This window comes from Nycticebus coucang, chromosome 4, assembly GCF_027406575.1.
Source record: "Nycticebus coucang isolate mNycCou1 chromosome 4, mNycCou1.pri, whole genome shotgun sequence".
NCBI classification, from domain to species: domain Eukaryota; kingdom Metazoa; phylum Chordata; class Mammalia; order Primates; family Lorisidae; genus Nycticebus; species Nycticebus coucang.
The window spans coordinates 25,412,081-25,428,582 of record NC_069783.1 but is presented as its reverse complement, the minus strand read 5'-3'; the positions used below and the strand labels follow the sequence as shown (position 1 = coordinate 25,428,582).

At 48.4% G+C, this 16,502-nt stretch overlaps 2 protein-coding genes across 12 annotated transcripts; one reads left to right on the top strand and one right to left on the bottom strand.

The window, feature by feature from the left end:
* Window positions 1–33: 33 nt before the first annotated feature.
* On the bottom strand, window positions 34–3,895 carry ATRAID (all-trans retinoic acid induced differentiation factor). Of its 3 annotated transcripts, none has more exons than XM_053588430.1 (8): window positions 3,667–3,895; window positions 2,922–3,043; window positions 2,310–2,411; window positions 1,419–1,493; window positions 1,138–1,209; window positions 922–1,043; window positions 551–648; window positions 34–334 (listed from the first exon to the last, which is right to left on the bottom strand). In XM_053588430.1, exons 1-8 carry the CDS (start codon window positions 3,763–3,765, stop codon window positions 230–232), a joined length of 795 nt encoding a protein of 264 aa, XP_053444405.1. In that variant the 5' UTR covers window positions 3,766–3,895; the 3' UTR covers window positions 34–229. The 3 variants fall into 3 exon arrangements, with proteins under 3 accessions (XP_053444405.1, XP_053444406.1, XP_053444407.1); XM_053588431.1 differs by having other exon boundaries at window positions 2,310–2,366; XM_053588432.1 differs by lacking the exon at window positions 2,310–2,411 and having other exon boundaries at window positions 1,419–1,490.
* A 5-nt stretch (window positions 3,896–3,900) lies between these two features.
* Window positions 3,901–16,171, top strand: SLC5A6 (solute carrier family 5 member 6). 9 transcript variants are annotated; one of them, XR_008379558.1, is made up of 20 exons: window positions 4,220–4,345; window positions 4,584–4,651; window positions 6,687–6,734; window positions 7,258–7,321; window positions 8,156–8,702; window positions 9,019–9,084; window positions 9,439–9,490; window positions 9,857–9,924; window positions 10,194–10,348; window positions 10,760–10,900; window positions 11,067–11,196; window positions 12,103–12,191; window positions 12,506–12,618; window positions 12,968–13,035; window positions 13,733–13,819; window positions 13,964–14,145; window positions 14,345–14,448; window positions 14,687–14,802; window positions 14,903–14,988; window positions 15,182–15,311. XR_008379558.1 is itself a non-coding variant. In XM_053588424.1 (19 exons), the coding sequence occupies exons 5-19, from the start codon at window positions 8,310–8,312 to the stop codon at window positions 15,326–15,328; spliced, it is 1,911 nt and encodes a 636-aa protein (XP_053444399.1). In that variant the 5' UTR covers window positions 3,980–4,106; window positions 4,584–4,651; window positions 6,687–6,734; window positions 7,258–7,321; window positions 8,156–8,309; the 3' UTR covers window positions 15,329–16,171. The 9 variants fall into 9 exon arrangements, 8 of the variants coding, with proteins under 8 accessions (XP_053444396.1, XP_053444399.1, XP_053444397.1 ...); XM_053588424.1 differs by lacking the exons at window positions 4,220–4,345; window positions 14,903–14,988 and adding an exon at window positions 3,980–4,106 and having other exon boundaries at window positions 15,182–16,171; XM_053588422.1 differs by lacking the exons at window positions 4,220–4,345; window positions 14,903–14,988 and adding an exon at window positions 4,157–4,211 and having other exon boundaries at window positions 15,182–16,171.
* The last annotated feature ends 331 nt before the right edge of the window (window positions 16,172–16,502 follow it).

Here is a 16,502-nt window from a genome sequence, read left to right as displayed (position 1 = left end):
GGGTGCCTTTCCCTTAAAAAATAAAAATAAAAAAATAATAAAAACACTTTATTATAGGCAACAGCACAAATGGGAACTGGTACTCGTCCACTCCAGGGTAGTACAATTTTCCATCTTCTAATGGCCTCAAACTTGAGGAGGATCCATTGGCCAATGATGCCTATCTAAGAAGCAATTTCCCTGGAAGGGCTAAGATAGATCAGGATGCTCTTAGGAAGATCTATGTGGTTCATGAAGTCTTGGCTTTTCGTCGTTGGGTCACCCAAAGCAGAATGGAGATGGACAGTGTAGTGGATCCCAGAATCCCCGAGAACATAAGCAGTGGGAAGGAGCCCTGTGAACAACAGACCAAAAACATCCCAGATGGCATTACACAGAGGGCTACATCCTAACATTTAGTTCTTTCCTAATGTACCTATCCCTGCACCAGGGCAATTCTCCTGTAGCTTTCATCCTCTAGGTATCTGTATCAGCTCCTGGTCTTTTGTGGCTCTCCTCTTTGAGAGGCATGCATTCCTCTCATTCTTTATTAGAAGGCCTAATTCCTCACCTGACGCACACACTTGTATCCATGAAAGCCATCGGCACAAACGCACTGCAGAAGACCTGGACCATTGGGTGCACAAGATCCATTCTCAGGACACATTTCTGAAAGCCATAGAGAAATAGAGTGTTACTGCATCTCATTAGGTATGTTTCTCAATTATCTGTTTCCACTTAGATTCTCTCAATCATTTCTAGGTCAAAGGTAGAGGAAAGAAGATTCCAGATAATAAGAACATTGACAATAACAACAAATGTTTTAAGATCTTTTCTTTCCAAGTGCTTAGAACTCTTAAGCAACTTTGTCTTTCTAATCTAAAGTGGAGAAAACAAGGGAGGAAGGGCGTTTTCTGGAAGGCTGGAGGTGAGACAGCCTACCTGGGTCCGCAGTGCTATTGCAAAGGTTCTTTTGCCCTTGGCAGATTTTGTTATCTATGTAAGAGATAATAGTATTCCAGGCATTAATACCTCCAGGACAGTTGGCATCTTGTGGCAGTACCCTGAAGACAACACAGGTAGTTATAAAATACAGCCCAAAGTGGCTAAGCTAACAGCATTGCCCATTTTTGATTCTCTTCCCATGCCCTTACTCACAGAGTCTGGAGCTGAGTAAAACCATGGAAGGTGTTGTTCAAGTCACCTTTGAGGGGGTTTGCTTGCAGGTCTCTGTAAAGCACACACTATTAGAATCTGTTCTGGGAATCACCCTGTTTATATTCACACATCTTCCTGGACTGGTAGTCTAATCCTTATCCTGAGTTGTATAAATTTAGACATTAATATTCATCCATTTTTTTAGGAGTTTATCTCTAAAGATTTTTCCATTAACCTTTTGCCATATTTTCTTTGGGGCAGGAAGGTACCTAACCACTTACATGATGACAGCAGTATGTGCCTGAGGAAAGTTTGGACCAGGATCCTTCAGAGAACAGTTCTGGAGATCCAGCCTGAGGATATAAAGTAACCAATGTAACTATGTATCTCTTTCTCTTCATCCAAGGCAAGATCTGTATTTGACTACCCTCCTTTCAGCTAATAGTAATTGAACACAGTGGTGCTCAGAGCTACAAACTATAGTAGATATCTTAATATTGCACTATTTAGTAGTTACCACTAGTTACTTAAATTTAAATTAATTTAACCTAAAAATTCAGTGTCTCATTTGCACTAGTCATATTTCAGATGTTTATGGAATAATCACATTGTGGCTATTGTATTGATCAGCACAAATATGGAATGTTTCCATCATTGCAGAAAATTCCATTGGCCAACACTGTTCTGTCAGTATACCTATGCATCTGTGAATATATTTGAGGAAATTTGTGGTTCTTGTCTATATAAAGGAATCTCATTATAGTATGATTTTCAGATCCACAGAGGGCTTTTAAATGAAAAAAAAAAAAAGAAATTCAAGTCCTGTAAATGGAAGTTTTTTTTCCAAGTGTATTTCCTACTGGTTATAAACTTCTAGACATTAAAAATCATGCCACATTATTTTTTTCTTCAATATTTCATATCTATTGTGGTTCATTCTTTTATTCTACAAATATTTACTGAGTGCCTATACTGCAAAAAATAGAAGACTATAAGTCATAATCTTAGCTTTCAAGTAGCTTACGATGCAGTATGAGAACAACACCATTACTAAAAATAAAAACAATGTAAACATTAAATTGTAACATGAAAGAAATCAAAGCACAGTATATAAATAAATTTGGCATAGACCCTAAAGGTGATAGGAAGCTTAAAAAAATGGTATTACCCTGGGGTTTAGTTGCAGGGAGCCCACACAAAAGATTCTGGAATTCAAGGATAGATATGTCCTAATTTGGTGGAAGAAGACAGCAAATTCAGGTATGGAGAGAGGCCTGAACAAAGACAAAGTTGGAATGCCTTGGGGAGTAGGCAAATCTGGCTGGAGCCAGACCCTAAAGGAAGGTTTAAGTAGACAATTTGAAATAATGTTGGAACACCTGGTTGGGACTTATATATGGTACTTCACAGCTTGAAATTTATCCTGAGGGCAACAGTTATCAAATATAGTATTAAAGTAAAAGAATGATAACAGAAAAACAGTTTTCAAGAAGTTTAATACAGATAAGTATTTAGGGAGGCTAGGGAAAGAAAATGGAATTTTACATTTGAAGTTAGAGTGTATGCATTAGGAATTGTTTAATAGGAAGCTAGAACTACCCACAATAATTGGGGCATGAAGAGCCCAAAGGACACTAACAGAGATCTAGTTTTGGGAGACATCTGCATAATGGCTGGAGCTAAAGCCATAAGAATAGGTGTAATCTCAAAATATTGTAAGGTGAGAAAAGCAGCAAAGCCAAGGAATGGCTTGTATCATACAAAGACGTCGTCTTCTCCCTCACCCCAAGATGGTGCCCTTCTGATTCAGGCAGCAGCGGGCATGCAGCATTAACTCTGGTGTCTGCATACAATTAAGAGCCACTTTTGACAAATTTTGCACAGTCCCTGGACATTGGGTGCATATCTGCAGAAAAGAAAGAAATCTTATTAGAATTCCAGAAAGAAAAGCCAAGAAAAGAATAAGCAAGGATCAAGAATTAATCGCTTAGCACACCTCTCCAGAAATTTCCTCTTAACACAGGATGGAGAAATGGTTTGTGCCCTACCCTTAAACCAGGCTAGCCTAGGAGATGCCATTTCTTTTCCTAGAGCTCACCAAAGATATACAGTACACTACTCGAGCATGTTTATTACGCTCTGTCCAGAGATTTGTTCTGACAACTTGTTTGGCTGGGTGTAAAAGAACTCAGGTACAAAAAGAACGCATCAAACATTACAGGAAGTATAGTTCTACCACCGCACGATAGTACGGTACTGGTCAGTAGAGAGCTTGCAACCAGAAGACTCCTCTGTAGAAAGAACTTATTCAAAGGTTAAAGAACAAGGAGACCAAGTTTCACAGGTCTTTTAACATTGACAGGGCGTGGGTATGGTGAGTGCTCGAAAACAGGACCCGATTGTGGTACGGAGGTTCCCGGGACGACGTCAGCTGCAGACCGGCTGTGGGGAGGGAAGAGCCGCGGGCGAGCAACACACACCACTGGCTAGTAACCCTGTTTCAGCCCGACCTCAAACTTGCTTCTGTACCTCGGGTAGCGCCAGAGCCCTTTCCACGCCCAGAGCGAGGAGTAGGGCCCCAACCCAGGAAATCAGACTCTTAAGTTTGCCCGGCCAGCGAGGAGCCATTTTCCGTTCCCTACATCCTTCTTGAAGGCACGCAAACCTTGCGTGCGCGGCCCCGCCCACTGATGCGCGAGAGGGCGTGGCCTAAGCTTCCAAGTGTAGTTGCCCTGGGGTGATCTGTGAGTAGCTGCTGGCCGGGTGGGTCAGTGCGCGTCTCCATGAGCACCAGCCCTAGTTCGGAGACACTGGCCTATTCCCTCTTCATATCCCCCTTTAGCGAAGGCTTTCCCCGTCACCACTCGGCTTCCCTGAGCCGACTGCAGGCTTCTTCAGCCCTGCGTTCCCCGCCCGCTGACTCCGAGGTCGCGTCTACGCAGAGGCTCGGGAGACTCCATCTGCCCTCAGTAAACATGGCGAGGCGTGGGGCGGGCAGGGGGCGGGCCCCGCTGTCACTCGGACAGGGCACTGCGGTAAGGCTCCACGGCAACCCAGGCGTGGAGACCTGGCAGGTGGGCCGGGAGGTTGTGGCCACGTGCGGGGAGGCTCGGGAGAGCTTCGTCGGGTGGGGGCTAAAAAGTGGGGAATGGCGGAGCGAGCTGGCCCCCACGTGGAGACTGGGACGATCTGAAGTGCGAGTGTCGCGGTGATGGTCCCCTCTTGTGTGTAAGGAAGAGGGAAACCGGGAGGGAAGAAGGGGGTAAGGACGATGGAGGAGCAGAGGGCGAAGGGCAAACCGCAAACCCCAGCGGGAGGACGCGAGTCTAAAGTCTTGTTCACGAAGTCTCCTTCACGCTGTCCTGACACGCGCAGCGTCCCGGAGCTTGGCAAGGAGGTAGGGGCGGGATACATGCTTCCCTAACTCCTCATCTTTGCCTTCCTAGAAAAAAGGGGATGATGCTGATCTCGGGAAGAACGAAGGGACTTTCTTAGCCCTGACTGAACCACGGAGGTAAGAAAGGGCAGCACTGTCCCAGGGTGGCCCAAGCTCTGCCTGAAAGGCTCTGGGGGAGCCCCTCTCCCGTGAAGGGCAACGTGTTGGCTTTGGTCAGGACCATCCAGTTAACGCTGACCAGCGCTCGTCTTGAGTAGCCAACCCAGGCTTTCCCCACACTCCCTAGTATCTGCCTGAAATTTTCTGAAAGGATTTACCTTCAGCTGGCAGACGGATTTTTCTTAGGTGTTAGGGCCTATTAGCATTTAAATAAGAGCCCCCAGATCCTTTCAGACCCTGAGGAAGGCACAAGGACAAATTTTGAGGGAATCTGTTTGGGATAGGAGTCAAAGCAATTCAGTGCAGCATGGGACCAAAGTGAGTTAGGTTTTTAAAAAGGGGTCCCACAACCTGCTGTTTGTGCCTAATGTGTTACAGTTTCAGTGAAACATCTCACCTCTTTCTTCCTTTTGGCTTCCACTCAAAGAGATGCAAGTCCATAGGTCTGAGTCACTGTTCTGTTCTTAGAATTGTGTGGGATGTAGGTCAGGTTTTTCTTGTCTTTTTCTTTTTTTTTTTTAAAGACAGAGTCTCACTCTGTCGCCCTGGGTACAGTGCTATGATATCATAGCTCATAGCAACCTCAAACTCCTGGGCTCAAGCAATCCTCTTCTCCCAGCCTCCCAAGTAGCTGGGACTACAGGCACCCACCACAACACCTGGGTTTTTTTTTTTTTTCTATTTTTAGTAGAAATGGGGTCTTGCTCATGCTTAGGTTGGTCTTGAACTTTGGAGCTGGAGCAATCTATCCTCGTCGGCCTTCCAGAGTGCTAGGATTACAGGTGTGAGCCACTGCACCCAGCCAGGTTTTTCTTGTCTTGTCTGGCTCTCTCTTCAGCCATCCAGAAGGGTTCTCTGCACATCATGCAAATAGAATTCTATTAGGAATTCCTATTAGTAGAGGGTCCAATTGCTATTCATCTGTGTTCTCTTAGAGTTGCATGTTATTTGCAAACATCTTTTCTTCTTTTACTCTCCAACAGTCCCCATTATCTCTATCATAGCAATAAAAACGTATCAAGGCAAGTGAGGAAACTCAGGGGTGTTGCAATGTTCAAAGGCCCAGGGCATCTTTAAATTTAAATAAAGTGACCTGTTGAGAACCTTGTTCTAGGCTTTAGCATTTGTGACTGTGGAACATGTGATCCAGGAGTTTCCAGCTCTGATTTCCTTTCTTCACTGGCTCCACAAGATTCAGAGGTCAGGTTTAGTCTTCATGAGACCATATCTTGCCAACTAGGTGATGTTTCAAGAGCACAATGTGGCAGAGCCAGAAGACAGCCTGATCTTTCTCCTAGTGGGCAAGAATTGAAAACACAGTTTACATAAATCTGTCTCTTAATTAGTTGAAATCTAAACTGTATCCTGTGAATGACTGACTACAGTTAACACTCTGCTCCTGCCTTAGTTTTGTGAGAACAGGGCCCTGGTGAATCACCTGTCACTGGACAGCACTGTTTCTCCATTTTTTTGTATCATGCTGTATAACCTTAAGCAAGTTATTTAACTTCTCAGTATTCTTGTAAGAGCTAGAGAGTATTAATGTTTAACCAGATAGTTATCATTACTTTATTATTACTATTTTTTTTTTTTTTTTGAGACAGAGTCTTACTGTCTCACCCTGGATAGCTCACAGCAACCTCAGTCTCTTTGGGCTCAAGCAATCCTCTTACCTCAGTCTCCCGAGTAGCTGGTACTACAGGGGTCTGCCACAATGCTCAGCTAGTTTTTGTATTTTTAGTAGAGATGGGGTCTTACTCTTATTCAGGTTGGTCTGGAACTCATAAGCTCAAGTAATCCACCTGCCTCAGCCTCCCAGAGTGTTAGCATTACAGGCATGTAATAGGCTCAGCCTATTATTTTTTATTACTAGTGTTTACAAAGCACCTAACACTCTGCTGGGTCATACAGTAGGTATTCAGCAAATGTTAATTGATATCATGTTATAGGTTATCTCTATTCATGGCATTCTCTGGTGTGTTTTTCCCCATAGTAATAAGAACCTCAGAGGATTACTTCTGAAGACAGTATGATATGCATGGTAAGCAGGATGAATCACTAGACCTCGGTTCTAATCTAGCCCCTGGCAGTAGTTGTCTCTGTGCTTTTGGAAAAGTCACTTTAACCATCTGGGCCTTAATGTGCTTGTCTGTGAAATGGTGCTTATCATAGTGATTTCCAGAGATTTCTTTAAGATTTGAAATAGTTTGATCCCACCCTTGTTCCTCTGACGATTGCAGATGTATTCTTAGAGGATTAATATTTCTTATGTAGGAGTTAGAAAATCGACTTTTTGGTCTTTTTTCAATTCCTCTTTTCCAACTCCCTCCAGCACAGAGTGCCAAGACTGACTTAGGCTCAAAGCCAAATCCATTTAGGAATGCTGTTGAATGTGAGCTGCCTGCTTCCCATTCTGGAGTCTTTAGGGCTGAGTTAGGGGTGGGGGCCATGGGTGATAGGGCCATTTGGATCATAGCGATTGGTTACCCTAAGGGGCCAGAACAAATAACTGCTGAGCTTCACCCCGCCCCCAATTCCTAATCTCACCTCACCCATTTATATAGCCAGATCCTCAGCCTCTGCCCAGTTCCCGGCAAGTCTGCCTCTGAACAGGGATTGCTTCTCCAGGTAGGTGTCTAACCCCTCAGCAGGATGGGACCACTTTTCCAGTCTGGTCCCATTGCGTGCCCCCTACCCCCCAGCTCCCTGGCTGGTTTGCTCCTCTCAAAATGGCCCCAGCATATAATTCTGAATCCCTGGCTCTAGCATGGTACCCTCTCACCTTGTTCCTCTCGCTTTTGAGTCCCATTGCTCTTCCCCATCTGCTGTTGACTGTGGTGTGGCAGGTAGAGGGACTGAGAGGTGGGTATAGGGCTTATCTAGGGGTGTTGGGGAGAACATTAAGAAAGAGGCATGGAGTGGTTGGCCTGGAGATTCCTAGAATGGAATTTGAGGCTGCCATAGAGGCAGTATAACTGGTGATCACTTAGGAGAGTGAATTGGGGATCATGGGGGTGCAGAAGCCAGGGAGAACAGGAGAAGCCCTGCTTCCATTAGTCTCTGTATCTTTCTCCCTGCTGGGCTGTGGCGCCAGGCTGGGCTCTGTTGACTTAGTAGACTGTAGTGACTGGGTCTCTGCCTGCATTTGGGAGCAGGGAATTATTCTGAGAAGAAACTGGCTAGAGTTGACTTTTCTTTTGCCACTCGGCTGGAGACCTAAGGTTCTTGAATATCATAACTGTGTAACCAGAGGTCCTGGCCAAGTTCTTGTCTCCTGGCTGTCTTGTTCTACTACTTCCCCCCTCACCTAACTTCCCTCCCAGACCCATAGCAGGGCTCCAGACCTTCCAGGGCTACCACTGCCCTGGCTGGTCCAAGCCCAGTGGGCTGGGATGTATAAGGCTGGGAGGGGTGTGGCCGTGAAGGCATGCTGGGCCTGACTAGGAGCCGATTCCTTTGCAGCTCACCCTGGACAATGTCACTCAGGAGAGGAGAAGGAGGACTGTGAAACTGTGGTTGAGAACCAGGTTGTAGCCACTTGCTCACCACTTCTCAGCTGAGTGGCAGTCCAGAGTGTAGGAGCAGCAGGTGACTGCGGATCACAGACATAGTGAGGATGAGCGTAGGGGTAAGCACCTCAGCACCCCTGCCCCCAACCTCAGACACAAATGTGGTCATATCCACCTTCTCCCTCGTGGACTATGTGGTGTTCATCCTGCTGCTAGTTCTTTCCCTTGCCATTGGGCTCTACCATGCTTGTCGTGGCTGGGGCAAGCATACTGTTGGCCAGCTGCTGATGGCAGACCGCAAAATGGGCTGCCTTCCTGTGGCCCTGTCCCTGCTGGCCACCTTCCAGTCAGCCGTGGCCATCTTGGGTGTGCCATCTGAGATCTACCGATTTGGGACCCAGTACTGGTTCCTGGGCTGCTCCTATTTCCTGGGGCTGCTGATTCCTGCACACATCTTCATCCCTGTCTTCTACCGCCTGCATCTCACCAGTGCCTATGAGGTGAGCATGGGAGGAACACATGGGGCCATCAGGGTCAGGGATGCAGAAGAGGAGCAGAGTACATATGAGGGATCTGGGATCCTGGATCTCCTCTGTCTAATGACAGTAAGGGAAACTTACCTAGTGTTGATAGTGCTTTCTGGGTAAGTTTGGAGTTGGGGGATAGGAGTGAGGGAAGAAGGAGAGTGCTGTGCTGAATGGGGCTCAGAGTGGGTGCATGTTGTATAATCCTGGATCTTCCTGAGGCTCTTGAGGGAAGTTGTGTGTAAGTCATGGGAGTAGAGTCAGAAGGAATACCTTTTTTCTGTATACCCAGTACCTGGAGCTCCGATTCAGTAAAACCGTTCGGGTTTGTGGAACTATGACCTTCATCTTTCAGATGGTAAGTAGAATGAGGATAGGAGTTGAGCAGAGGTAGATTTGAAAGGGAAAAAACAAAGAAATAGAGCCTGGGGCATGGTAGGGGGACCCAAACTTGAGCATGCTGAGAGAGTTGGAGCCTTCCTTGCCCTCAGACGGGCAGGATTCCTGTTAGGGGTTAGCATCCAGAAGCATTCTACTTGTCTGCTCCTTCCAATTCCAGCACAGATACCATGGTAGCAGCAAGCTGGAATTTGGGAGGAAAAAGGAGAGGGAAGTGAGCCCAGGTGAGGGGAAACTAATGGCTGAGGTCTATCTTCTCTCTTTCTACACTTTTCTTCTCTCCCTGTCTCATTCTCTTTTCCACATTTGACAGGTGATCTACATGGGGGTTGTACTTTATGCACCATCTTTGGCTCTCAATGCAGGTGAGGAGTCACGGCCCCTGGTTTCCAGCCATAGCAGGCTGGAAAAGCACCTTTGAGGCAGCTAGAGAAGAGTGCAGAAGTGAACCTAACCTTGGACAAGAAATTAGTTTACTTCATGGGTCCTTGTGTTGGTTCATATCTCTTAAAAGCTAATAAGACATCACCATGCCTCATCTGATTTGGTCAGTCAACATCTTTTAGTAGAGCTCTGCAATCTTTTTTTTTTTTTCCGTTGTGGTGAATGATTTATTTAGTTGTTAATGACCAAATGCTTCATCTCTGTGATGTGACTTAGCTGCCCTACTGGGGCTTCTCCCTGGGAAACCCTCTTCCAGGGATTGGAATATGACTTTTGTCTGTTTACAGTGACTGGCTTTGATCTATGGCTGTCAGTGCTGACCCTAGGCATTGTCTGTACTGTCTATACTGCTCTGGTAAGTGCAGAAAGCTCTGGGGGATGGAGGAGAAGGGATGAAGTAAGGAGGAGAAGGGGGAGGAGAGGGAAAAAGGATGAGATATACATCTAGGAGGTGAGATGGAATGAAATTCTAGGGTGGGATAAGATGAGATGAGATTGAGGGTGGGATTTGGGAGCAAGGCTGACATATGATGACAGCATAGTCTCCTTGCTAAAGGTACTGTGTCCTTACAGTGGATGGTTTAGAGAGACCTCTGTGGTGTGTGTGCTGTCCTTTCCCTGCAGGGTGGGTTGAAGGCCGTCATCTGGACAGATGTCTTCCAGACACTAATCATGTTCCTAGGGCAGTTAACAGTTATCATCGTGGGGTCAGCCAAGGTGGGCGGCTTGGGGCATGTGTGGGCTGTAGCATCCCAACATGGCCGCATCTCTGGGATCGAGTAAGTAAACCCCTTCTCCTGGCTGGGGTCTGTGGTGCCTGGGAGCTTGCTTATCCTACAGCCTGGTCCTGGGACTGTAGTAAGCAGAGAATGGGCTGGGAAGCCTCAGGTGTAATACTAGGCAGTGGGAAACTGGCCCTGCAGAGATGGAGGATGATTGTCAGTGCCCATCTGGTGTTAAGAAGGATCAGGACATTACCTGGGATGAATACCTGGAATATGGCTGGGGATCAAAGTATAGCCCTCCCTCTAACTTGCTGCACTGTCTCTTGAGTGCACCCAGCTTCTTGCCCTTGGCCCTGGCACTAATGTCTCTGCTCTGCTGTCCTCCAACCCCTGTTGCCAGGAGGATAGGATGACTGTGTCTCTGTCTGGGGCTATGGCATCGTAACCAAATGATGTCTGTTACAGGCTGGATCCAGATCCTTTTGTGCGGCATACCTTCTGGACCTTGGCCTTCGGGGGTGTCTTCATGATGCTCTCCTTGTATGGGGTGAATCAGGCCCAGGTGCAGCGCTACCTCAGTTCCCGCACGGAGAAGGCTGCTGTGCTGTGAGTGCAGGGACAGGAGATATGAAGCAAGGGCTGGGGGAGGCGTTCCCTGGAGGTAATTGGGGTGAGGCAGGATGCCAAAGCGCACATGCCTCTGTTGGGGTTGGGGTGCGCTGAGGGTGTCTGTGAATACCATCTCTCCCCTTGGCACTGATCTCTTTCGCAGGTCCTGTTATGCAGTGTTTCCCTGCCAGCAGGTGGTCCTCTGCATGGGCTGCCTCATTGGCCTGGTCATGTTTGCCTATTACCAGGAGTATCCCATGAGTACCCAGCAGTCTCATGCAGCCCCCGACCAGGTAAGAAGGCCTCCCTGGCTCCCTACTAGGCTCGTGAGGTGCCACACTGGGCCCCCAAGAGGCGTGTCTGTGGACTACAGAAAGGACTTTCACCCTGGGCTCTGGTGAAGGACCCAATTCTTCCCCCCACCTCCTCCCCGGTAGCAGTGTGACTCATACACTGGCTGCTTCACTGAGACTGGCTAATTTTTCTACTTTTAGTAGAGATGGGATCTTATTCTTGCTTAGGCTGGTCTCGAATTCCTGAGCTCAAGTGATCTTCCTGCCTTGGTCTTTGAGAGTACAGGCGGAGCAATTTTCAAGGGAAGAAAGAAATTGATTGCAACAGGAAATTGAGGAAAGCAGCTGTTTTGAGGGGAATGACAGAGGGGGCAGGTGTCAGAAATTTTTCATTGATGGACCACCTTTGCTGTGAACAGACTCGAGTAGCTAACATCCCAAGGGTTATTCCTGGGGCAAAATCCTTTCCTGCTCTGAGATGCTAGGAGTCTAGCATGTGGGGACCTCAGCCCCCAGCATCACCAGACATAGTGCTCACACTGCTAGCGTGGGACCTGCCTTAACTGATGTGTACTACATGCTTTGCTGGGAGCTGTCACATACCTGGTCTCTCCTAAGCCTTCAGTCTTGTTTCACAGAGGAGAAAACAGGCTCAGTGAGGCAGCCAGAGTGTGGGAGTCACACTACTATCTGGAGGATGAACTGGGTCATATTCTCACCAGAGCCCATTTTCTCTCTGCTTACTGTGGTGTCACTTGGGTCAGCAGAGATGCCTCAGTGCCTGGCTCCCCTTCCTGGCGCACCATTCTCAGACACGTGCACACGCAGAGGGAGCCTCCCTGCATGGCTTGCTCTGAGCAAGTCTTGCCCTCTGAGGACAGCTCTGGGCTTCTGCTCTGCTTGCAGTTCGTCCTATACTTCGTGATGGATCTCCTGAAAGGCATGCCTGGCCTGCCCGGGCTCTTTGTTGCCTGCCTCTTCAGTGGCTCCCTCAGGTACCTCCTTCGACCATTTTCCTCAGGCTTGGTACAAGGTGACAGGTGGCGGAGGGGATCCCTCTGAGTTTCTCACTGTTTCCATCCACTGCGTGTGACAAGATATCCATGTTTTGGTTAAGGGTTCTTCTTTTATAATATTTGAACAAAACCTGTACCCACACTCAGGAAAGGACAGTGTCCTTGCCTCCAGGTCCCCTCTGAGGTGGTCTTAGCTCCCACTGTGTGGTTTTTGGCAGTGCAGGTCCTCTCTCTCCCATTCAGACTCTGCTTCCAGTCTCAGCACAGCTCCTCCTCCTCTTCCTTCTTTTTAGCACCATATCCTCTGCTTTTAATTCATTGGCAACTGTAACAATGGAAGACCTGATTCGGCCCTGGTTCCCTGAGTTCTCTGAAGCCCGCGCCATCATGCTGTCCAGAAGCCTTGGTGAGAAAAATGCTTCCTCTTCTCTTCAGTCTGGTTCTTTCTCAGTTATACCCTGATGACTGTCCTCAGTTGCTAGGAAACACCTGCTTTATCCTGAGCTCAGCACTTGCCTAGTGAAGCACACAACCTTCGCTCCATGGTTGTTGACATCTCACAGAGCTCCTGGGAGGGCTTAAAGTGATGTAGGAGTGAGAACTTGGTGGGCGGGATCTGGAGCCATGACATGGCGTGAGGTAGTGTACCCTTTGTTTCTAGGGGCACAGAAGTGGCAGTTTGGCTGGGCAGGGAGTACACTTACTCTTGTGTTAACTCACATCTGCTTGTTTCCTCTCTTCTCTTTTTCTCCTAGCATTTGGCTATGGGCTGCTTTGTCTGGGAATGGCCTATATTTCTTCCCAGATGGGACCTGTGCTACAGGTAATGACTATGGAAGGAGGCACCGCCTGTAGCTCAGTGGGTGCGGCGCCGGCCACATACACCGAGGCTGGCAGGTTCGAACCCAGCCTGGGCCAGCTAAACAACGACAACTGCAACAAAAAAATAGCCAGGTGTTGTGGTGGGCTTCTGTAGTCCCAGCTACTTGGGAGGCTGAGATAAGAGAATCACTTATGCCCAAAAGTTTGAGGTTGCTGTGAGCTGTGACGACACGGCACTCTACCCAGGACGACATAGTGAGACTCTGTTAAAAAAAAAAAAAAAAAAAAAAAAGACTATGGAGGGAAGAAGCAATTTTTAAGGGAGGAAAGGAATTGATTGAAACAGGAAATTGAGGAAGGCAGCTATTTTGAGGGGAGTGACGGAGAAGAATGTGTCAGAAATTTCCCTTTGATGGACCACCCTTACTATGAACAGACTGTCAAGTAGCTAAAAGCCCTAGGGTCATTCCTGGGATGTCTAGGCCCAGAGAGATCTACGGATCAACCTCAGAGACAAACTCAAAGCACATTCCCTTAGTCATCCTGCCTCTTTGGATTTATGACTACTGGTGTTCCACGTAGAAGAGACAGATCTGACAGTGGGCTCTAAGGCAATGTTGGGTGGCTGTGTTCTCCCATGAGGCTGGGGTCTCTGAGCCTGTGTGTTCTTTTTTTCTCCTTCAACACTGTCCTCCCAGGCAGCAATTAGCATCTTCGGCATGGTTGGGGGGCCGCTGCTTGGACTCTTCTGTCTTGGGATTTTCTTTCCATGTGCCAACCCTCCTGTGAGTAATACATCTGGCTCCCCAGTCGTGTGCAGTGGGATGGGCCCAGGGAATGGATTGGCGGGGCTCTCACCAGATCTGGGGACAGTGTGAAGGTTGAGAGGTCTGGCTTTGTATCAGGAATTGTGTCCTGTCTCTGGGCAGGGTGCCATCGTTGGGCTGTTGGCTGGACTGATCATGGCCTTCTGGATTGGCATCGGGAGCATAGTGAACAGCATGGGCTCCAGCGTGGCTCCCTCTCCCCCTAATGGATCCAGTTTCTCCCTGCCCAGCAATCTGACTGCTGCCACAGTGACCACACTGATCCCTTCAACTACTCTCCCCAAGTGAGGAGGGGCTTGCTGTCTTTCTCCCTGGGGATAGGAGTTCATCTTTGAGGGATTTCATAGGGCCCTTGCTGAGGCATGGCCACCAGAGGCCTCAGGGTGATGTTGGGTATTGGGTCCCAAGATGCATAGAGCTAGGTGCCAGAGGGACACCCTTTCCATGAGTTACTAACTGTCTTCCCCTTTCTGCTCTCCCTAGGCCCACAGGGATGCAGCGGCTCTACGCTCTGTCCTATTTGTGGTACAGTGCTCACAACTCCACCACAGTCATTGTTGTGGGCCTGGCTGTCAGTCTGCTCACTGGTGAGGGTGTGGTATTGCTGGGGAGGGGAACAGGAAGGGCTGAGGGAGATCCTTTGGGGACGCTGCAGTCTGCTGGGAGAGGGGTCTCTGCCCACTGAGTCTTCAAGTGTCCGTGACACTTGTTGCTGAGATCTAGGAGATGGGAGAGGGTTGGGCCTCCAGGCTCCAGAGGGAGAACAGAGTGCCTGCTGCTCTGGACAGCTCCACATAGGAGACTTAGAAGGATCTTTGCCTTCAGGGGGAATGCGGGGCCGGCCCCTGAGCCCTGGGACCATTTACCCAATCCTGCCGCGACTCCTTGCCCTCCTGCCCTTGTCCTGTCAGAAGTGGCTCCACTGCAGAAGCTACACCCAGGTAGTTACCTGCTGTCTGGATGATCCCCTGCCCTCCCTTTGTAAGATGCTGCCTGACCACCCAGGTTCCCTTTCATCCCTTTCTATTTCCCCATTTCCAGGGCTCCTCTCTCTGAGGAGCTGCTGAGTGTGGACTGTCCCACAGCAGCTGTCCCAGCTCCTACCCCAGGGCCATGCTGGCTTGGAGGTAGGGGCAGAGCTAGGCCTGTAGTCTCATTCCTTTTCCCTCCCAGTCCTCTTCAAGCTCCTCCTGTGCTTTGTTCCTTCCCCACCCAGCCTTGCTTGGCTCCCTCTTATAGGGACTTTTTCTGAATGAATCCCTTTACCACTTTATGCACATATTTAGTAGCTCCACCACCTTTGCTATATATGTCCTCCAGGACCTCCCTGTGGACACCAACCTGTTTCCAGAAAAGATGGGGAATGGTGTGCTGAAGGACAACAGAGACAAGGAGGCAGAGGTGCTGGACAGCTTGGCTTACCAGGGGAGCAGCCCCTCCTTCATCCTCCAGGAGACCTCCCTGTGATGTGGACTCAGGGCTCCAGCCTCTGTCCTCACTCTGCCAGGCAGCAGCCAGAGGCCACCCTGTAGTACAGGGATGAATCACTTGATGTGTTCTGCAGAGACGGGCTGGATGATGGGGCCACACCTTATTCTTAGAGGTTCTTACCTGCAGTAGAAGTTGCATCTCAAGCATGTTTCTCTTTGTTCCTTGACAATTTGTAAAGGACCAAGCTTGCAGTGGGCAGGATTGTGACAGAAGTAGGGACAGAAGCGAATCTGCTTGATTCAGCAGAGCCGGAGCCCTTTTAGGGCCCAGTTTGGTAAGATTATCTCCACCACAAAACTCAAAGCTGCTTTGGTCAGCTGTTGGTTCTCTTGCAGTCCCATCTCATTACCAATTCTACCAGTCACGGGGGCCCCTGTGATTACTTTCAGGTTATCTGTGACACCCAAGCCCCTCTCATTCTTAGCTGTCTACCTCTGGTCTTGAGAGGGAAGTTTTGGTGTCCCTGGGCCTCTGGGAATAGGTACCTCCATCTCCTTTGCGTAGAGTAGGCATTGCCTCCATTATCCACCTTTGAGATGGACACTTGAGGACAGGGCAAATGTAGATCCAAAAAACTAGGGCCATGACCAGATCCACTGTGGAGCAGCCGTCTACCTGACTTCGGAAGCAGGCCATCCTGGTGTCATTCTTTCACCCATACCCCTGTTTCCATTTGGAGTTTCTTCCCTGTATATCTTTGTTCCTAGGGAATAAAATCTGCCATTGGACCTAGAATCCAGGTTCCTATATTGTCTCGAACTGCTATTGTCCACCCTTCCCCATGCCCTTGGGAGGATAAAGAGCTCTGATGTTACAGCTCTGATAAATGACCTCTGATGTTGCAGGTCATCTTCCCCTGCTGAGAAGGGACAAAGGGGACTAGTGCTATGGCTTCAAGTTTCTGTGGCCACCTGAGGCGGACAGCATTGCACTCTCCACGGTGGAAGATACACACTTCCTCCCTCTGAGGCTTGTCATCCTTTTGCTTTAGTTTGGCCACTCTGTGGCCCCATTTATCCTTTGCCAGAACAGTCTCTGTTGCTCTGAGATTTTCACTTTTGAGGCTAGAGAAAGAATGCTGCTATTTGATTTTAGAAACATTTTGGTTAGATTATTATTGTCCTGTGAAGACACTGCTTGTGCCCTCCCA

Bases quoted from the DNA above. Each gene is read 5' to 3' on its own strand.
- SLC5A6 (XM_053588421.1), top strand. From the start codon at position 8,310: ATGAGCGTAGGGGTAAGCACCTCAGCACCCCTGCCCCCAACCTCAGAC. The intron at 11,197-12,102 runs GTAAGAAGGCCT...CTCTGCTTGCAG, and splicing joins CTCATGCAGCCCCCGACCAG to TTCGTCCTATACTTCGTGAT. The intron at 13,036-13,732 runs GTAATGACTATG...CTGTCCTCCCAG, and splicing joins AGATGGGACCTGTGCTACAG to GCAGCAATTAGCATCTTCGG.
- ATRAID (XM_053588430.1), bottom strand. From the start codon at position 3,765: ATGGCTCCTCGCTGGCCGGGCAAACTTAAGAGTCTGATTTCCTGGGTT. The intron at 1,044-1,137 runs GTGAGTAAGGGC...TGTTGTCTTCAG, and splicing joins TTTACTCAGCTCCAGACTCT to GGTACTGCCACAAGATGCCA. The intron at 335-550 runs GTGAGGAATTAG...TGTTGTTCACAG, and splicing joins GATACAAGTGTGTGCGTCAG to GGCTCCTTCCCACTGCTTAT.